We start from the raw sequence: 22,097 nt of genomic DNA, 5'->3' as shown, positions 1-22,097 counted from the left end.
TAGTGTTCAGTGAGGTCATGGCAGAGTCCCATAGCTTCCGATAGGAGAGCATTTCTATGGAAGCCACAGAGAGCATTTCTATGGAAGCCATGGATTCCGTAGCGACCGGATCTTCAGATGGGCTACATATATTCCAACTGAACTATTCTGATCCCACCAAGAACTTAACTGCAGTCATCAGATAACTGGAGAAGCATCAGTAGCCTTATGTAAGCAAGGTCAGTGACTCACTCTAAAAAAATCCTTCTTGCCTAATTTAGAAAACAGGCACAGTTGGCCGTAGTCACAAAAGTCTGAAATGGGATCTTAATAGATTTTGTTTTAATGTTGCGAAAACATCTACACTACTGAACTTTAAGACATTGTTAATTGAAATGGAGTTGATTTAGTTTGGTTTAGTTTGGTTCGTCATTGCTGGTCACATTTATGACCCAGCCTCGTGCGCTTACCCAGAGAGCCCTGTCTGGAAGAAGAATTCCCATTAGGGCACATTCGTGCTGCGAGCGTATTTCATGTTGCTGTCGAGAGTTTGTTCGCAGCTCCTGTCGGAGGCAGAATGTAGCCCAGACATACTCTGGTAGCCGCTCATTCATTCGTGTTTGAAATTTGTGGCTTCTTTTCATTGGTTCACATATTTGCTCCTAAGAATAATAGTCTATGAAATTTATTAGAATTGTAACTCTGAGTTAGTTTCTGATTTTGGACCCTCTGCGTTCCCACCCTCCTCCGCGCCTGGTCTTGCTTGCTTCCCTTGCCTCGTTGTCACTCCAGCAGACTTGTCCGATCTTGCTGGTGTCTGGCTCTTTTCCCCTGGTTTTGGAGAGCTGCTGGCCTGGTGGAGAGGGTGCTGCCTGCACGGTTCTGAAGCTCTTTCTGCCCGCCGACAGGAGCAGAGGCGGAGAGACAGTCCCCAGAGCTGCTGACACGTTTAGTTTAGAGTTTTGATCAGTTTCATAACACCTTGAATAACAGACTTGGATAATTGTTTAATCACTGCTTTTCTAAATAGTGCTTTCAAATAGCCAGTGATTTCCAAATCCAAATATCTTTTTCCTCTGCCAGATTATAGTGGGAGCACGTGAAGCCTTTTATCAGCCTCTCTGAATGACACTCTTTTATTTAACGTATGCAAACATGATTGGGGTTCAGTTGCAATGTAAAACTACCCTCAGTGATGTGGACCTTGAAATGAAAACTTGGCACCAAATTTATTCAGGTAAATACTTTAAAAAATAGTTTCTTCCTCTTATTATCTGAAGACTGTATTTAAGAAAGTCTTCATGATGTAAGAGTTTGGATACCAAAGGGTTAAATATACACGTTTTTCTTTTACTGAAGAAATTTCGGATGTTTGCTAATGTTTGTACAAATGGACATTTAGTGATGTTTTTTTTTTAATTTTTTTTTTTTTAACGATTCCATGTATTTGCTTATTTCCATCTAGGAATAGTTACTAATGTATTTGAGATACAGCATACCAAATTTTAAAGTAACCAGAATCGTGAGTGAATGGTTTTTAGTCCATACTGTTAAACTTTTGTTGAAATATTGACATATTTAAATTGGCTTCATGCTGAAAGTGGCTGGAGGTGGTTGGAAAGGCAGCGTCGCGGAGCCCCGGGGCTCTCCCGGTCAAGGCGGTCACGTGACAGTGGCTCGCGCTCACTAACCGTGCCTCTGCACCCCGCGTGTGTATATGTATTTTTAATCCAAATGTTGCCTGCGAATATGTGATCCCTTATTATTTCAGTGTCCTGTGTCATGAACCATTGCCCGTTTTAAATCACAGAGAAGATTCTGAATCTGTAAAACCTACACGTGTCAATGTCTTACAGCTACGTAATTCGAATTGACTTGATTTTTTCAAGTAATCCTAGAAAGGGGGAGCATTCCATATAGAAACTGCTGAGAACTGCCACAGGTGCTTCTCCGAAAACCTTACGGTTGTGGCATTGAATGCTCAGTATGGCTTCCTTTCTCCACACGAGGCATACTGTTGAGGTATTTGTTGCGGTGATTGGTTTTAATGCTAATCTAGGAATTCAGATATAGATTCTTTAGATTTGCATGCTTTGCTTACCCTAATTTATGATATCTACCTTTTATTTGTAACTAACAATAGTTAAGTTGAGATCAGAATTTTAACAGAAATATTATTTATATAAAAATTGTGGTTATCTTTTTATTGTCACATGGCATTAACAAAAAGAAAACATCCTGGAGGAGATGTGACAACTCAGATGCTAAACGTTATATTTCCGTGATTTCCTGATCCGTGGTTTTTCAAATTAAAGAGAAAACTGTTCCTACTAGAACGGCTTCTCGTCTATTCCAGGGGCGTGACACTGTAAGTGGAAAATAGATGGAGGACTAGCGGGCCACACGGTGAACTTTTGTTTTCCAGTACGTTGGGGAGGGGTCCCTCGGTACAAGACACTTTAATATTCTGTTCAGAACTTCACTACAGAAAACACAGCATCCCAGCGTTTACGAGTTAGCCTCAGTAAAGCTTAAAAAAAATAACAATTTCTTAGCCAATTATTCAGTGGAAGAAATAATTCACAGTGACGATTATTCGATGTCTTCCGTATTTGCACATTGCACTTTGGAGAGAATACTAGGCCCGCTGGGCGGACATGAGCGGCCTGCTTCGAGATCACTTTCACAGTTTCGGTGACTATCACAGAAGCTAGAACCCGCAAGTGCCAGGGCTGGCGGCAGAGTGATTCCCCCCAAATCTGTCTGTGTCTGTCTTCTTTTTTTTTCTTTTCTTTTCTTTTCTTTTCTTTTCTTTTCTTTTCTTTCTCTTTTTTACACAGTTGACTCTGAAAGTTCAACAAACTAGACCCAATTTGAACGTCAGGTTGAGGGATCTCTAATTTTTAAAATCTCTGCCCAGCTTCAAAGATTTTCCAGTTGGGTATCAGAGTGGGTGAACAGAGAGCTTCTAGAGACAGCCTCACAGCACATCCACGGGGTTCTCGTCCTCTGAAATGGACAGGGGTGAATTTTGGATCACACATAGTCTGCATTCACCCAAGTGTATCACACTGAAGATGCTAAATTCAAAAGCATATGTTTTTTTAAAAGATTAGGCTAAAAATAATTTGTATGCTGCCATTACTTCCCCAGTTGTCATGTAAAATACAGATGCTTTAGATACTTTGGAACTTCCCCTTGGGACTAGCCTATCTAGACTGCAGTTGAGATTCGAGGTTTGTCCCAGCACCACACCTGAGCTCCAGGAGCGCTCCACGGTGGGTGCCGCGCAGCCACGCCCCCCACAGGCCCAAGGGTCTGTGGACTGCAGGGTGGAGGCTTGGCTCTTTGAAAACTACTGTGTCGGGGGGTGGGGGGTGCCTTGGGGGGTGCAGTCAGGTGAGCGGCTGACTCTTGGTTTCAGTTTTGGCTCGGGTCATGAGATGAACCCCACCCCGTATGGGCTCTGCACTCAGCACGGGGCTCTGCTTGGGATTCTCTCTCTCCTGCCCCTCCCCCTGCTCAAGCACACGCTGTGTCATCCTCTCTAAAATAAATAAAGTAAAAAGTACTGTTCCAGACCCAGTGCAGCACAGGGACGGGAGCCGTCCTGCCCCCTTCCAGTTCACAGTCAGGCCCCTGACTGTCAGGAAGAGAAGGGAGGGAGCCTAGCTTTAATTTCTGTTTCACCTTGGAACACAAAAGCTTGCAGGTTTAATAAATTGATGGTACATTTTCACCAGGATCACTGTTTCAGCTCTTACAACATCAAAATTGAAACACGCTTGAACGAGTCAGAAAAAGCGTATGTGGAAAAAGGATTGAAAGACCTGAGCCTCTTTTGTTAAAAGTTCAGGTTTTGAGAACAATCCCATTTAATGATTCTTTATTCTAATCCTTGACGTAGAAACCCACGTGAGTTTCAGCCTCTGTAGCACATTTGAAAGTCCCCTCTGCTTATTGAACTGTGAAAAAGTGGCTTGAGGGATTCAGACTTGTAAAGGCCATTTTCCCCTCCCTCATTGTAAGCACATTGCCTGACTGTAGGACCACCAAAACTTTTAACAGAAAACACACAAGTGGAATAGGGGTGACCATCCTGCTTCTTTCCACATACTCTCGGGGACTTGTAGTTTCCCGCTAGATATTTTTCTTGGTACTTAACATTCTGTGATTTAACCAATTTGGCAACTTTTTAAAAGTTGTTTGTTTGAATTGAGTAGACAGCTTCGAGGAATCCATGGACAGATGTTTTATAAAAATAGAGGACTAGTTAGCTGGTTACATATTACTGAGCAGATCCAGCCTGCTGCTGGTTTTTGTGTGGCCCATAAACTAAGAATGATTTGTACACTTTTAAATGGTTGAACAAAAATCCAAAGAAGACTACAAGCTAAAATTATATGAAATTCTCATTTTAATGTCCATGAATGAACTTTCACTAGAACCTAGCCATGCTCTATTGTTCACATATCGTCCGCGGCTGCTTTCAGGCCAAGAGGACAGCCCTGAGTCGTTGTGCGCAGGGGTGTGGACTGGAGAGCCTGCAGTCGGTAGTGTCTGGCCCTCCGNAGGGAAAGCACCTGCCCAGGATCCGTGCGGCCCAGTGTTCCTGTCCAGGCAGCTTCTGTCGAGTGTGCTCTGCAGTGGGGCAGCCTCTGGGCCACGTTTGGGTGTCAGCAGAGCAGAATTAGGGAGCCAGACGTTTGGCAGGGTAGAAGGTGAAAGGGTGAGGGTACGTAAGTAGGGGCGTCCTCATGGTGTGTGCCAGAATCAGGTGTTCAGAGATCCTTTGACTTGAGAGGAGTATAAACTGTTGTGTTCATTCGGTGCTTCGTGACGAGAGAAGGACTGTACGGTTGACCCTTGAACAACGGGCCCGACCTGTGCACGTCCATCCATACGTTGGATTTTTTATAAATACGGTACATACTGTAATGTATTTTCCTTATGATTTCCTTAATAACACTTCTTTTCTCTGGCTTACTTTATTATAAGAATACAGTATATAATACATATAATGTACAAAATATGTGTTAATCCACTTTGTGTTGTCAGTAAAACTTCTGGACAACAGTAGTAAAATCTCAGTGGTAAAGTTTTGGGGAGTCAGAAGCTGCATGTGGGTTTGCGACTGCATAGGGATTGGTACCCCCAGCCCCTCCTGTTCAAGGGTCTGCTCATGTCGAAATCTGTAGCTTACTGGGAGCAGAGAGAAGAGAGTGTGTGTGTCCCCATTTCTGATAACCCTGTAGGAATAGTGCCAAAATTATCAGCTCCCAGTTACTTCTTCCACAGTCTCCTTATGTCCCAGATTCTGCCCCTGCGTCTTCTAGGATGTTTTGATTTCCCTTTTGGATCCCTCTGCCTTCTCATCCCACAAAGGTATGTGTGGAACCAGCGTCTCTGTTCAGTCTGAGCCGTGACTGGTCCTTCTTCACTGCTTGGTCCGCACGTGGGCAGCGCGTAGCGTGCGTTGGCCACAGTCCTTCTGTTTAGTTTTGAAGTTAATACCTCATGCCGTCTGGAAATGTGATGTGCTGGTGTTCGACGACGTTGTTGGGGGGAGACCTTGCCTTCCTGTCTCAGGTCTCCGCACCCACCCCCACTCAAACACGGGGCCGTCTCCAGAGTCTCCCGACGTCAACACCGATTTGTTGCCTATTTTTCTCTAAGCCTGTATTTCCTTGGGAAAACAGTAAACTTTTTGGAAAGTGTATTTGGAAATTCTTCACTGGCACGACTCGAGAATGTTGGCTGCTCTGGAAGCCTCTCTTGTTTTCCTCAGGGAAGTTTACAACGTTGAATGCCACTTAAACATGTGTGCGCTGTTCTCCATCATTCTCTGAGCTCCTACAGAGTCCTCTTGACCATCAGCTTGGCTTTGCAAAAGTTCTCTGATTTTGGAGAAAAGCCCGTATTTCTGTATAGAAATGATCATTTTATAAACTTTGCATATGTTCTAGGTCTTCATTTTTCTAAATTTTGGAGAATTAGTTGGTTTTTCACGTGGCTACCTATTACTCTGTTCACATTCTTGATAGAGTAGATCTTTCTGGGCGACGGCACTTGGGGCAGCCCCTGAAAATTTGAAAACTCACCCAGCTAAACACTTAGTTTACTGTTGTCATATCAATAGCACGATGATCTCAAAAAATTAAGTGTATGATCATTTTATATACGTGTAATTAATGTAGTTCACGCTGTCCAAACGTTGGCATTTCTTTTCCATTTAATTCATACATCACAATAAAAATAATACCCAATTATAGAAGAATACTCATCAGAATTCACAGCCATGAGATCAGAATGGCAGGCTTATTCCCCTTAGTTCTGCACACAGATGCCATATGTTTTTAAGAAACTTGTTGGTTTCTGGGATTCTCAAATCTTGTCTTTTTTATATCTGATCAAACTGAGTTTGGGCTTTCACCTTTCTTTGAAATGTATGATACATTTCTTTATCTTAGGCTTTAAAGAGCAGAGACATGTTTAGCGATTATCCAAAGATGTACAGGTTTTTCATTTCTGAGGTTGGAGCTTTAGGAGTGTGATGGCTGGAGAGAGGAACACAAGGCTTATTGTTCTCTTTACAGTGAAAACCCCTGTCTGCCCCTGATGTGTAGTTGTTACTCTGATGCGGTTTTTGTGGTAACATTAACCCTGGAAGCCAGCACCCCCCCTTCCACGTTGGCTGTTCGTGACACCGTAAGGCTGCTGGCCTTGCTCGGCAGAGCAGGCACGGGAGCCGCCCCCGTCTGGTGCTCAGTTCTCAGTTTATCAGCCTGTCTCGCTGGTTCACAGCCTGTCTTCACAGGGCAGGGTATTTTTCTTGTCTTTCAGGGGAACTTCAACAGGGAGTAGCTTTTTGTTCCTTTAACATTTATTATTTCCTCGTTGAGGTTTACAGGGTGGCTCTTTCATATTCGTGTGATTGAGATGGTTCACTTCACATTCTGCCAGCACTTCCTACTGTAGTCTGTGTCTTAGCTGCTGTAGGAGACCCCGGCCTTCATCCGCCGGCACGGCCGGCCATGCGAGGTGCTGTGGCGTGGGCTCCTAGCGGGGGTGGCACTCCCGCCCCAGGGATGGGCTCCCAGGAAACCCCCATGCACATGCTGTCAAATGCCAGAGTCCTACCACTGCAGGCTTTCCCGTCAAACACACACAAAAACTTGGCTTCTCAGATCTCCCCTGACGATAGGTTCCTCTGACGTCAGGACATCCTTCTAGCCTCCGCTTACAGTGTCACGTGCTAGCATCCAATCTGGCTTGTCGGTGTGCTGTTTTGAGGAAGCCGATCATTACGAATGCCATGGACAATTTCAGTACATGTTTGTTTGTTATGATTTTACTCAAGCTTAAAGGAATGGATTATTACACTTATGCAGATGACGTAGAATTCAGTTTCAGGTTCAGTCTGAAGTTAGCATAAATTTAGGTTCTTCAGACTGACCTAAAAAATGATGTTGAGAAGCTAAATAGGAAGATGCCTTTCTTAAAGTTTAGTGTGTTGATTTTTAAATGCCTATCTCCCGAATCTTGCTTAGTAATCAGATGTGCGCAAGAGCAAAGTTAGTTACGCAGCCAGGACGAGGGCTCCCCCGTAAGGGAGACTCGCTGTATGTCTGTATCCTCTTGCCGCCCCCTTGAGATAGTCAGTCAGGTCGGCAGGAGCAGAGAGCAGGTGAGGGTGCCGGCGGGCTGTAATTCAGTGTTTTTGTGTCACGCAGCCTGAGAAATGCCAGTGGCCTGACAGCAGCAGACATTGCTCAAACCCAGGGTTTCCAAGAGTGCACCCAGTTTCTCTTGAACCTGCAGAGTTGTCGCCTGAGCCGTTTCTATGACAACGGCACCGTAAATGGGGGCCATCAGAACCCCTTCCCTAATCATACTAGTGCGGCAGCAAATCGCAAGAGGTGCTTGGAAGATCCGGAGCCCTTTGGAGTGAAGAAGGCCAGAACCGAAGGTGAGACCCCTTGGTGGACGGGAGGGGCAGACTCTCCTCTTTTCTGTAACGTGTGCTCTTTTTCTATGGCTGGAGGCACCTTCGAGATGAGACCTTCACTTGAGGGGTACTGTGCCCAGAGGATCCTGGTGCAGTGGTGGTGGCGTTTCCCCCGTTTGGCTCCTTGGAAGACTGGCCCTTTAACAAAAGGGGAGCAGATAAGAGGGCGGTGTTGACAGCTCAGATGGAATATGTGTATATAACTTTCTGCACATCCAGGTTTTTCTGCCGCGAATTAGATTTTTCTTGTTTCTTGTACCTGTTTGAAATATAACTATTAAAAAAATCTGCCACCATGCCTGATTTTTTTTTGTTTGTTTCCTGTGAACGTTCCTGAGCTTATGAATAACATTGGTGGTCTGGTAGCAAAACACAGTTTCATGTCTGGGCAAGGAGAGGTTTGCCTCGGCTGGTCTCCGCACCCCAAAGTGTGGTGTGTGTGTCACAGTGAGACCAGGGGTGTCGGGGCGACGTGAGGATAAGTCAGTAAGGTAAGTTTTCTATAAGTATTCTCCGACCTTCTTATCTTCAGATGACTTCTGAGTTTGCGAAGAAGCAGAGTCACCTGGTCACTCTCAGATGAAAACATCTCCCCTTCATCTAGGAAAGAAAGCTATATGTATATACCTGTATGTAAGATACCTTACAAGACAAATTAATAGCTGGGCAAGAAGATGTAACGAGCTTACACCGAGAGGGACACTTAGAGATGGTGGTGAAAAGTAATTGCATTGAAAGTATGAACTCAGATAAGATAGCAGAGCATTAAATACAAAGTTGTGCCCTTTGATAGAAAAAAAAAAAAAAGAGCTATACAAGTGAAGTATGAGAGAAACCTGCATGGCCACAGGTGTGGTTGACTACCCTTCGTGTGGCCAACATGACCCTCTTTCCAGCGCTGCACTTCTCACTTTAACGGGACGGCATCCAGAAGAAAACAGGGACCTTTTTTTTTTTTTTACTATGAAGTTGATTAAATTGTATTACCTACTTTTAAATACTTAGTCACTATAAAAACTTGTGACTTTTTTTTGTAGAAATGAATGTATGAATTTAAATGGAATCGTTTATCAAACTCATAACTGATAAATTACATAATTCTCTAAAGGTGCTGGAATGCTCATAAGCACAAACAGCTTGAAGGTTCGCGTGAACCTCACAGGTGGTGCTTTTGACGGTGACGTATTGTTCACTGTCATTTATTTGTACCATGTTCCAGCGTATTTTTTCTAATGTATTTTAAAACCCCTTAAGGAGCATCCATTTTTTAAAAAAATTCTTTTTTTCGTCCACTTAATGCCTGGTTTAATATTTTGGAATGATGCGAAGTGTTAGCTTCGTTACGCCCTCAGGCAAGAGTCCTGCATGTTCCCATGTCCACGCATGTTGGTTCGTAGCATAAATCTTAAATTCTGTTCAGTAGGGTAAGAAGGATGTCACTGAACATTCTAACAAGACTCAGACATGTACCAAAGAGTTTCTAAAACCAGTCTCTTAAGGTGTTCGGGCCCCTGGATCGGCCAGTATTCTCATTGTTGAAGTGTGCCGAAAAGACTTTCCGAGGATTCCTCAGACTTGAATTTCAGTTTCCTAAACCTTGTTACCACACAGGCTGGGTTTGAAGAACCGTGCGGGTAGATAGACGTTGTGGGGATTTGATTTCCCTCCTCCAGACAAGGATTCATTTTGGTAGAGCCGGGTGAGAGATGCACGTTTTGCCCCTGAAACTCCCCGAGCAGCTCAGCCGGGCGCCAGGTTAGAAAAAGATGCGGCTGGAGCTTGGTGTTTGAGTCACGCAGCCCCAGGCTGGGCTCTGCGCCACACACCTGCAGTGGTCCCACTGTCACTACCGCGGGAGAAACCTGGGCTCGACACCGGATGCACGGAGCCGGACTGTCCTCACTCCCGGCCTGCAGGCGGTGCTGGTCCCGGGCAGTGTCCCACGTATCTTTGAGCGTGGGTGTGTATCCGGTCGCGTCTGTGTGAACACGGACAGGTGCCTTCATCCTGTGCCTCTTGGGGGAAGCGGAGGGGATCGCCCTCATTGTATCTTTACGTACTGGCTGTGAGTGGAGGCGGGGCGGTCGGTCTCACTAAGGATTTTCCCAGCTGCCTGAGTTTTCTGAAGGAGGTTGTGCTGCCTGTGCACGCACTTCCTCGGATCGGGCTCTGGTGCGCAATTCAGGATATGTTGCCGTGGTTCATCGTCACTTAATTTCTGGCATCTCGTTTTGACTTGCTATTTAAATGTGTGAGCTTAAGGTTTTGCTCATTCTGAATTATTCATTTTGTAGATATGTTTCTGATTCTCATGTGAGAGTAAAAATAAGTATTTTTTCCTTATATAATATATGCATATAAAATACTTTTGAATAACTTCATATGTTAAAGTATTTAAAAGAGTTTAAAATTGTCTGTCTCCCTCCTTTCTTCCCCCAGTACAAGTTAGGCCTTTTTTTTTTAGATGCCAGGCATACTGTCCGGGCTGTATAGTGCGGAGCTTGGACCTTATTAACGCAACTCAGTCTGGTCTTTCTGCATCTTAAGAATCACACACACTCGTGTTTTTAGTGTGCAATTTATGTTCATAAAAGCAGTTAATTTCCAGAAGTTTTTCTGGCTAAGCCAACTTTTTAAAGTGTGCCTTGTGAAATTTATTTTTTTAACTTTTTTTTTTTTTACTTTGGAATCCTGAAAGTTCCCTACTCTTCTCCACAGAAAGTAGCCTGTGTCTCTGCTTTCAGTAAACTATTTTCAGATATTTTAAGGTAGTTGGCTTGATTTTCCCTTGGAAACTACAAATGGAAAAGAACGTGAAGGACTAATAATGCCTCAGCCTTTCCGTGCTGCTTGACTGTGCACTGCGCTGGGGTGGCAGGCTGCACTTGGGGCGTAGTCCTACTTGAGATGGCCTCGCCCCACCATTCACGCCAGGATCCCGTCCACTCTGCTCAGAGCGCAGACGTGGGCCGTGGGGCCATGAACTCGAGCATGAAGTCAAATCCAAAGTCACTTAAACGGTTGATTTTGATTAAAAGTATTTTGGCATAAAATGGGGTTTTGTTCATTTGGGATGGCACAAGGAAGCATCAGTATGTAAGTGGGTTTTGAGGTGTTTTCTCCCCATTTTTCAACCATTGGCTCGAGATGGAATGACTGGTGTCCTTCAGTGGCTCTGTAAGGGTTCAGGTGTGTTAGTGTCTCTGTTAACCTTCAGGAATAACAGTACAGTTACCCGTATATGTGTGCAGTCCTTGGAAACCTGTCCAGGTTACCAGGAGACTGGTTGGGAAAGAATGTCCGTCCCATCGGGGGGTGAGTGTCCTCTTGTCATCAGTGATTGTTTGGGGTACAGCTCCCGAGTCTGCAGTGGGTTGAGGCAGTGTGACTTAGAGACTGAGCCCAGGATTTTGTCATTGGAACCAGTTGCTGTAGGAAGGAGGCTGTGTTGATACTAGATCTCTTGTTAAATCAACTTCACAGTTTTGTTTTTAATTCAAATGGATATATTACTGATCTTAGAATTTCATACATACCGTATAGGTATTTCATTTATAAAAACACCTTTTCGGAAAACTACAGCTTTATGATTCCGTTTGAAATTAGCAATGAGAAGTTTCTCAGCACACTTTCCCCTGGATGAACTTCACATTAGAGAGTCTCCACTTTCTGGTCTTCATTATGCGTCTTGACGGGGGGGGGGGGGGGGGGGGGGAGAGGGGATGTGACTTCTGTCGAGTGATGCGTCCGAGTGATTAGAGCCTGAGACTCAGGAAATCCGTTACCTCCCCCATTAAAAATGTAGTCCCTTCTGGTTTGATCCCATACGTTAGAGACGTGCACACGACTGACGTTAGGTGAGGTCATTGATGGCTTGTTTTTAAATACTTGACCAGTCAGAGAACACTGCGTTGGAGCAACAAATGATTGTTTTGTCTTCATCCCTGAAGACTTAGCATGGCATAACTGTGATCTGAGCAAATGCAATGGAGAACCACGTGCTTTCTGTGATTCCACTGTCGCCGTCTTGAATTCCAACCCCCGAGCCTCGTCTCTTCTCAGAGCGGTGGAGTGGCTGTGGCAGGAGTCAGCCGTCCATGCACCTTCCTTACTGCGTCCTTTTCACGAAACCCCAAGGCCCTCCGTGGTGTTTCTAGAATTCACTGCTGCACTTGGGGCCGTGGCGGGAGCTAGAGTCTGTGTAAGTTCCCGCGTAGTAGAACCACCTTCATTTTGGCCTCAGGTCCTGCTTTGATTTTAACAACTTTTTTTCAAAAAAGCAGTTATTTGGGTAAAATGTGCTCTATGAGTGGATGAGAAATAGTTCTGATTGATAAAGGCCGGTGGGAAGCCACCAGGGGAAACTTTCCTTCCCAGCTCCTTTGAAGGGGACCTGAGGGCTTGCCCATGGTCGGTGTTCCCGCTTCCACGGGGAGACCACAGACGTGCATGGTGTCCTGGAGCCTCTGGCCAGCCCCACCCCAGGGTGTGGTCAGCACCTGGGACCCCCCCCACACTGGCACCCTAAAGATGCACAAAGGAAGATCACTAATCCGCGTCAGGAGCCCAGCCTCACTGAGGCCCCTCGTGTGAACCTGCTTGGCAGCGTCTGGGCATCAGCGGGCTCCTCCCACGTGGCATGGCCCTGGGGTTAGTGCCCTGCTAGCCGGCCGGAGCACCCGCATCACACAAGTAGGTGACCATAGAAGTTGATTTTTGCCTTTTAAGAGACTTTTCTCCCTTTAAAATAAGCCCGATGGGGCATTTTTCAGAAGCCCTAGGTAAATTTCCAGGTGTCCTTGGCAATTGAGATCTTGTTTTTGGGGGCGCCGGGCTGGCTCAGTTGGAGCCTGTGACTCGATCTCAGAGTCATGAGTTCAAGCCACACATTGGGTGTAGAGTTCACTTAAAAAAAGTAAAAAAGAACTTGTGCGTGTGCACCTTCCCGGCCGTACGGAGCCAGCACGGAGGTCAGCTTCCTGATGGCACCTCTTCCAACGCATCAGATGCTCCCCGGCTTCCAAAAGCCAAGTAATGCCTTCCGCATGTTTGTAAACTGCTTGGTCATAAAGCATATATGTGGTTTTAGAATCTTGCTAAGAGCTGGCTTTGGGGGTTTCAGATGGAAGTACAAATGCAGATTTCTGTGTCAGTCGCACTTGGTTGCAGCCTTGCCTCTGCAGGAAGGAAGCTGGGAGGCTTCATTTTGAGCCAATCCTAGGCTTTTTTCTATCATAAATATTCAGCATCTAACGTGTCCTAGGATCCTGTCTCAACAAACGCCTGCTTTGGCCAAGTAAAAGGTAAGGACAGTTCTTAGAAAATGTTCAGTGATTCTCCCTTTAACCATGGAAGTCAGGAGGAAGATGGGAAGATGCTTCTCCAAAGTGTAAATAGGATCAAAATTGATAACTTGGAAAAGACATTCCGTTTTCTCTCTGCAAGACCGCCTTTCTCAGATGCAATGTGCAATATTTCAGTGGCTCCTTTGGCAAAGACGAATGGGTATGTGTGGGAGAAAGAAGTCAAGTCAGATCCAATGTTCTTAAAATTCTGAGAGGCCAGTGTTAATCTCATGGTTCATAAAATACAGTTTTAAAAAGTAAATTGGACCTTTAATGCCTCCATCTGGGTAATTAAGCATGTCCTGTCTACAGGTGCTAGAATTTCCCAAGGTTCTGGGGCAGCTGGGTTACCCACCAAAGAGTTAAACACCCCTGCAGATAGTTCATGGCAACAGTGCACTACAAAGATCGCCAATCTATAGAGAAAATTCTGGGCTGACTGCATTAGCATATGCTTCCCACATGAAACAGTTTCTTGACTACAGAAATAGGAGAGCCTTTGGTCTATTTCATTTTTATCCTTTTCTGTTAATGAGGAACCACCAGCATTAACGGCACACCTGCGAAATGGAAAGGTTTCGGGATAGTCCCCAGTGCTCTGCATGGGTCTCTCTTTCAGTGAGTCGCCTACGTGGTGAAGTGGCCCTGTGCCCTGGCTCCTCCTCTTGGTTTGACCTTGGATGTCCCCAAACTCCTCTGTCACCGGCCCTTCCGGCCCCCTAGTGGCAGGTCTTCCCTGGGTCCCACTGCACTTCACAGCCAACCTTCTCTGGAGGCGATTCTCCCGATTTTATTACTGCTTACTGCAGTTACTAATCGTTTTGTTTGCTTTCTGTGTTTGTGTCTTTTCAGGCTAGAGAGTGGGCTTCATTCACGGATACGGCCACTCTTCTGGGCACTGGGTTTAGGGGACAGAAAGACAAGTAGCTCAGCTCTCAGGAAGCACTTTTTTAATTTGTCCCATCGGTTTTTTTTTAAATAACCTGCTAACCTGCTTTGCTTTTCAGAGATGTGAAATTGCACATTTAGCCTACTTGTCACCTTCCCGACGAACACTGGCCCCTGAATCCTGAAAAGCAGACCTTACAAGTACAGACACAAAGCCGCGTCATATCTCTGTGGAGTCTCTGTTCGCAGAGGCGTCCGTGGCTGTGCCGTGCTAGCGTGCGCCAGTGCTCCGCGAACTACCTGCTTCCCCGCCTGGCTCACCAGGTGTAGGAGAGGAAGGGGCAGAACGTGACCCCACGCTGACTGCAGGCTCCTCGTCTCTGAAACGGCTGGCTGGCTGAGGTCTCCCTGAAGGTCCTGAGCGCTTGCCCAGCTGACACCTGGGTGCCCTACCCCTACCCCCTCGTTAAGGTGGCCTGTTTGCCACGGACTCTTTGAAAGTACCTGGTTCACAGGAAAGATCGCGCCTTGCCTGTGGCGGATGTGGGGCTCGTGGAGGAATAGGAAGAGCCTTGAGTGGGGAAGACGGGAATCCACGGCTTAATGCCTCTGGCTTAAGAGCACCTGTCCTGCCGAGTGCTTTTGGCCTCGTACCTCTGCAGACCAGCTACACAAATCACAGTGTTCTGTTTCTCCCACATACTAGCCATTCAGTCCTTGTGCTTCTGTTTGGGGAAGACCATGCAGCATTATCTTTGGTCTCAACAGTTTGGGTTAGGGTTAGTGATCAGACGTCTGGAACTGGTACACCCGTTCCCTTTACATATATTGAAAATGACTCATGCCTCTAAAATTAGAAGTAATTAAAGCTGCAGAGTTCGTGTCTGTTTTTAAATGTTTATTGGAAAGATTTAGCACCAAAAGTTGTTGTTTATTGTATGCATCCTTTGACCCAGGAATAATTCTCTGTATTTATCTGAGTAAAGAACCAGAAATACTCACAAAGGTGCACTGATAAGGATGTTGACTGTGGTATTCATGATAGGAAGGAAAGCCAGGCGGGGAGTTTGGGGGGAGGTGTGAGTGATGGTGCAGCCCTGCAGCGGATTCTGACTCGACTTTAAAAGATTCTTTTGAGCTTTGCTGATGAGCTGCATGCATGCCATGGTAAATGGAGAAAAGCAAGGCATAGAAGTGCTTTGGGGTCCGTTTTGGTAGTAGCACATGCTTGCTAAGACTAGAAAGCCGTGTGTCAAGTGAGTGGCTGCTGGGAGAAGGGCGGGGGGGACTCCCAGGGCAAGTGCGTGGAGAGAATGTTTCCACACAGAATGTGATTCTTGCAGGAAATGTGATCGAATGAGCATGCTCGTTTTTCTCCAAGATCCAGAGAACGATCCTTTTTTGAGGAATGTGCATGTATAACTTCAGCTCCAAAGATCTTGGGACCAAGACTTTAATGTTTGTTTCCCATGTTACCGTGTCTTGGTGCACGGGCCCGCGCCCCCAGGACAGTATTGAATCTTGGCTTTTACCTTATTTTCTGCTACTGAAATTAGTGGATTTTTTTAATTTAAGGATAGTTTTAATGGTTTTTATGTTATTCAAGAATCGTCTTTGTATTTCTTTATGAAAAACAACGGAAGGAACATTTGGGGGCATAATACTAAGTGCACTGAACTTAAAAACATACTTAGAAACATCTCTGGGTTGTGTGATTGCTTTATGTGTCCAGGTAGCAGCCACGAAGGAGAAGCTGTGCCATTGAGTGTATGTAGAGCATGTGTCCGAAATCCCATGACTTTTCACTGAAACTGCACGCTTCAGGAAGTCTTTTTACCGTGGAAAAGTCACTTTCCCAATAGTGTACTAGGCTCCTTGGTAGTCTGTAGATTATTATGGTGTTTTGACAGTTGGGGAGCATTCGGTGCTCTGGAGGAAAAAGGCGGGAGAAACAGTTGTCTCAAAAGCTTGTAGCCGCAGGGATCTAAAATTGTCTTTGTGTTCTGTGCAGCTCGGAGCTCGGGTCCCTGCACGCTGCTGGGGAACGGCGACGTGGACGAGGACGCTGACAAAATGCTGATTGACAGAGAGCTTGCTGCTGTAACAGGTGGGAGTGGACGGTTCCCCGTTAGCTGCGGCAGCAGCCCCATGGTCGAAGACACCAAACAGCAGGAGGGTGGTTCTGTCGGACCAAAAGAAATAGAAATCTATACTGTTTCAGCAATGCAGACCCCCTGTCGTTGCAAGAACCAGTATGCGTATTATTTCTAAGCTGAGTTTCTCTCCTGATGTTTGCACTTTGTTGTCCGGTGTTTTAAAGAATGTTACACTACAGTTTGCGTATCTTGGGCAAGTTTGTAGATACAAGGATCAGTGTTTTGGGTGCATTCTATAGATACGAAAAGTTTAAGTGCAATCTTCCTACTTTGGTGTGAAGCTTCCGCTTAACGTGCCTTGTTTGATTTCAACGAGGTTTCGCATGCTTACTTTCCCAACATGTGACCTTTGGGTGAATACGCCAGACAGACGTCTGTTGCTAGTAGTGTCGGCCTGGTGCACAGCAAGAAGGATGCCTTGCTGTGGACACGGAGGACGGGTGGATGCTGTGGTTTTGACTTGTGGCCGGTCTCGCCAGCGTGGAGCCTCCCGCTTGCCACTGCTGGTTGCCGTGGTTTCTGGGACATCAACTCCAAGTCCAGCCAAACGCTGAGCACCGCGTCTCACGAAACACGTTTTACATGCTCAAAGGGTTAATATATTCAAGCAGTTGGTAGTCATTCTGAGTTTTTTTTTAAAGTCAAAGGCTGTTTCTTTTAGCGTTTAGAATCTCTGAAGACTTTTCCTGTGAGTTAACACTTTTCTCTGCCATTCTTTTCTTTAGGTGACCGTGAAAACATCATAGCCATTTTCTTACTGTGTTAATATATGTAGAAATAGATACTGGTTCTTTTAAGGTTTTATTATGTCTCTATGCTAAATTCTTCACTGGGGTAAGAGATTATGCATTACGTTTCCCAGACATCCCAGAAAAAATCATTTCTTTTTACTAAAATGAAAGGAAAGTGTGCACATCTTTCTAGAAGCTACTGGTTGTTATGGGTGGAGTCGCCTTTTTACCAAATAATTAAATGGGTATATTTTCTAAGGGAAATTCTGATTGGATAATTCATTTAAAGACCTTGGCTAAAGACAAATAACAAAACTCAAAGCTTTTCAAAACAAAACAACATTGTTAAATGTTTTTAAAAAGGCAGAAGTAATCACTCTTTAATCTTCAAGCATTAATTCCCTGCGTTTTCAGGCCAAATTTAATAGCCAGCGTGGGCGTCACGTCGCGCTGAGAAGGCCACACTTTATTTCGAGCCCCACTCATCCTGTGTAACAGGCGCACACTTCCCGTCACTCATGTACGACACGGTCCACCTGTGTCCACCAAGTGCGCTAAACCCTGGGGGCCATGCAGCAGGCAGGCAGGTGGTGCACGGGAGCAAGGAGCGAGGGCCGTGTTGGAGGCGGCCGGGCGGGGTCCCAAGTTAGCCACTCTCTAGGATGCCTGCCGTTCTCGCGCTCGGGTTTGTCAGACTTGCCGTAATGACACGAGGTTATCAACTAGCCCTGATTCTGAGATGGCGCAACGGTACTCTTTGACGCCACCCGGGCTCTAAGGGGAGACCACATATGCGGCGCAGAGAGAACGTGAAACGAAAACTGAGTCTAGGCAACTCCGATTTCTGCAGCAGTGCTCCTGGACCTTTTCAGGTCCAGTCCCCCTGGAAATGTCGTTTCCATATCTGATAATAGTACACAGTTATTTGTCTTAGTAACTGTCACGGTCGCCGTCGTAGTCATGAATTTTACCGCCCAGGGAACATTGTGTATACTTTATTTTTGAAAAAAAAAAAAAAAACTGATAAAGTATTTCTCTGGGAATAGCTTATTTTATTTCTTTCTATTCTTCTTCATGTTTGGTTCTTGAAATATTTGTTCTCTAATCTTGAATTTTAACTAAACAGAAGAGCTGTCCTTTAATTTGAAAAAAAATAATCCCTTATCCTCTGAAGAATTTATACCAATTAAACAAACTATGATTATCACTTAAATTGCCAGAAAAATGGGTGATTAATGGAATGTGTAGAAGGTGTTTTTGTTCATTGAACAAGCCGTGATTTTTTGTTGGCAGGAAGATTTGCGGGACACTCAGAAACCTATGTCCAAGTGCAAATCAGAGGCACATAGATGATGACGCGAAAGTAAGCCCTTCCGGGGGAGGGCCACGCTGTGTGTCAGGGTGATTGGGGGTGCGGAAGCGTGTCCTCGTTCGAACTGTCGTGGGACTCCGCTCTTCTGTATTTAATATCATACTTGCTTTAACAGCGCAGAACATTGAGATAAAATTTCATATTACCAAGCAAGACATAATTCTCGGTCGTCCTTTGTACTGTTCTGTGAATTCCTGTGAACATGAATGTTGAATCCCCAGTTTCCTTATACAGAAAACTACCTTGTAATCGCTGTCCCATGGGCCCGAATGTGTTGTGATTGACTCTTTTTTCCCCCATAAGACATCCTCCTCCTGATGGATGTCTACATATGCAGATTAAGCAAGCAACATTTTTCCAACCTAAGTGATTTTTTAAAGTAGCCTAATTAGGTGAAGCCTCGGATATCATAGTCACTTTACTGGTGAACTCGGAAGACCCTCCCAGAGCTCGTGCTGTTGCGCTGCCGGCCCCAGACCGCACGCGTGAGAGCGCTTAGTGCCCCGTTCTCCCACCGGCCGCTCCGCCACGGGCCGAGTCGCAGAAGTGCCACGTGGATGCGAGTGTTGCTAAGATTTGAACTCCTGCGTCCGCGTGCCTGGCCTGAGCGACGGGCCGCCTCCCCGGAGCTTGTGTGGCACGGTCTCGCCTGGTCCCAGGAGCCTCCCCAGGCCCCTGCTTCAGCGGCCGCCTTTCTTTTAACCTTTTCTTAAGAGCTGGAGAGGTGTGGGGTTTTATTTTAACTCTGTGGAAAACCTCACACTTTGTTCTGCTGGACTTTTTCACGGGTGATTTTTAAAACTTTTTTCTCAAAAGTAGTCTTAAAATGAGAGCAGTTTTTTGATTTTGGGGTTTTTTGACAGCTTTTCAGGACTGTTGGTGTTTTTCACACCACGTATTTGTCCACTTAGGTGTTTACATTCAGCCACTCATTGCTGCTGAAAGTCATAGATGTTTCCTGTCTTACCGGGCAAATGCTGCCGTTGGTTCTATTTTTAAATCTGCCTATGCAGTTTTTTACTTCTGGAAAAGGAACTGGTTTGTTTAAAAGAAAAAAAAAAAGAAACTAAATAAATCCTTTAAAATTGTAGCAGCAATGAAACATTTTTAGTTTTTCCTCCCCCTCTGGTTCTGAATTTTGGTGACAGGTGTATTTCTTAATGCAGATATGAAAAACAGTAGCCCCGTGTCGGATACATTGACAAATGGATGTGTCATCAATGGACATTTGGACTTCCCCTCCACGACACAGCTCAATGGGATGGAGAGCAGGAATGACCACTGCTTATCAGGATCTAATGGAATTAGCAATGGATTAGTTGGAGGACGGCCTTTTCCAAGTAGCCAGGGTTCTGTTTGTGTTAATGGGACCGAGGAGCCAGAAAAGACCATGAGCGTTAACGCAGAGATGTGCGGCTCTCTGCACCTGAACGGGAGTCCGAGCAGCTGCGTAGCTAATAGGCCTTCCTGGGTGGAGGACATTGAGGAGAATCTGCAGTACGGGCATTACCATGGGTTTGGGGACACCGCCGAAAGCATCCCCGAGCTTAACAGCGTGGCGGAGCACCCCAGCTCCGCGAAGGGGGGAGAGAGACACGGCGGTGCCGTCCTGGGGGCCATGCACCTCTACCACGGCTCGTAGAGACCAGCGGCCTGGCGTGTCGGGACGTGCCCATCCCCCCAGTAGCCGACTCCGAATACTCGCGGAGCACCCATTGGAGGGAATGCCGCGACCTGTACTGTTTTTTTATACTTCAGCTTTCTGAAAAGTCAGCTTTTATTTGAAAAGTTCCTCGTGAGTCCTATTGTGTGCACGAGTAGGGCTGACGTAGCGCACAGGTGTTTCTCCCGTGGGTGGCGAGCCTCGTTCAAAAGTTAGTTTTCCTGCTGCCAGCCTCAGTGTTTTCCTTTGAATCCCGTCACCATAAAATGCCATCTTTCCTCTTGTCAAGTAAAATGACATCAGATCGGGATAAATGAGAGGCAGTAAACGAGGTCCCTCATGACTCAGCTCCCCGCACATGGTCATTTTGAAAAGCTTGCTTTTACTCTTTCCCGCAGAGTTTATGACAGAAGACAGCTCTTTCCCTATGCAAAGTACAGCCTTACCAAGAGTTCTTGAAGAAAAGAACATTTGTCTCTTTCAAAGTCTTTTCACTGAAACTTTGCAACTTGCCGTGAGGGGGGTCTTGCTTACAGGCACACGTGGCGGTTTGGGGGTGCACGTGGCCCCTTCTTCAATGGCGTAGCTCCCTGCCCCGGGTTTCACTGAGAGCACCTGCCATCTAGGACTGACTTTTGACCTGTTGTGATTTTATCCCACGTTTCTTGCTTTGTCTCTACAGTTTTTACCACAGAGAATGGTTTTCTTTATATGTAGTGGAAATTACTATTTGTAGGAACTGTCAGGTCAGAATATTTGACTATTTTGACTTATATTTTCTTTTTTCCTTGTTTTTGTTTTTGGGGGTTTTCTGCTTTAAAATCTATACCACTATGTATATCCAGTCCACCGAGAGAATTTTGGATCTCTCTTAATAAAACTGCACTAAGTTTATGGTTTTATAGAAATTAGCTTTTGTTTAAGCAGCTAGTGGTCACACTGTGCAAATATTGTAACGAATTTTTACTTTTCTGATTTTTGTAATAAAAATTGGTTAAGATAGAGAAAATGTCAAATGAACAAGCCAATGTTCTAAGAGTGTTACTAACATCTTGTTTTTAAACTGTACTTTACAAATTGAATAAAAAACTCTCACACTCGATTCATGCCTGGGGTGTGCTTTCTTTCCAGGGTGTGAGGAGTGGGGGATCGCCTTTTATTTTGCTTGTAAGATTTTGCTTTACTCCTCTGATCCTACCCGTGTAATTTCTGGCCATTTTTGATTTGTTAATATATATACTCTAGTCTTACGGATACTTTGTCTCCGGGAGCTCTCTTGGGGGGTATCAGTTGCTCTCAGCTAACAGTATTGTCCCTGCCTGCTTATTTTCATAAAAGACAACAACCATAATTTGCTAAACATTGGGCCAGCAAACACTTAGGAACGTTAAGCCTTTTAAAACTGTAAGTTATAGTTAGTAAATGCCAACAAAATAATCATTCTGGCATGCCTATATATGTTCCTTAAAACACTGGTTTCTTTATGTATTTTATTTTAAAACTTAACAGACCAAAGTGAGGGGGCATTAGGCTTTGGAAGTGTCACAAAAATTACTGGAGGCTGAGAACAGAAGCGCGAATGCTCCTGCCGTGTCACCGCTGCCGAATCCCGTGCCCGCAGCAGGCATCAGTAATCGAGCTCTGAGCCCAGATGGCCTCGGCAGCCCTTCTAAACGACGGCTCTGAGAAGCCACCCAAGCTGCTGTAGGTCTTCAGGAGAAGGGAAACCGTGCCGTCCCTGGCTTGGCCTAGTCCTCGATGTATTTCAGAGACTACATAGTGAGTTAATATTTGCCGAAAAACATTAAGTGAATCTCTTACGATGCCCTGAGGATCAACCATTCATTTAGTCTTGGGACTTTTTGGACAGAATATGACGGCTGCTTGGGGTAAACCTACTGTATAGAACCTGGAGGAGGTCAACGGCCACATGCGGTGGTGATGGATGCACTTTG

At 45.4% G+C, this 22,097-nt stretch overlaps 1 protein-coding gene across 1 annotated transcript in view; it reads left to right on the top strand.

Annotated features, from left to right (window-relative positions):
• The window catches only part of ANKRD10 (ankyrin repeat domain 10), a 32,434-nt gene extending 11,190 nt beyond the window's left edge, over positions 1–21,244 (top strand). The window contains exons 4-6 of the mRNA XM_040624658.1: positions 7,713–7,948; positions 16,232–16,327; positions 19,646–21,244. Coding sequence (XP_040480592.1) covers positions 7,713–7,948; positions 16,232–16,327; positions 19,646–20,121 — 808 coding nt within the window. The 3' untranslated portion in view covers positions 20,122–21,244. The remainder of the gene's footprint in view (positions 1–7,712; positions 7,949–16,231; positions 16,328–19,645) is intronic.
• Positions 21,245–22,097: the final 853 nt, after the last annotated feature.

The sequence above is a fragment of the Ursus maritimus genome, unplaced genomic scaffold (assembly GCF_017311325.1).
Source record: "Ursus maritimus isolate PB19 unplaced genomic scaffold, ASM1731132v1 scaffold_10, whole genome shotgun sequence".
Taxonomy (NCBI): Eukaryota; Metazoa; Chordata; class Mammalia; order Carnivora; family Ursidae; genus Ursus; species Ursus maritimus.
This window is presented reverse-complemented; position numbering and strand designations above follow the sequence as displayed.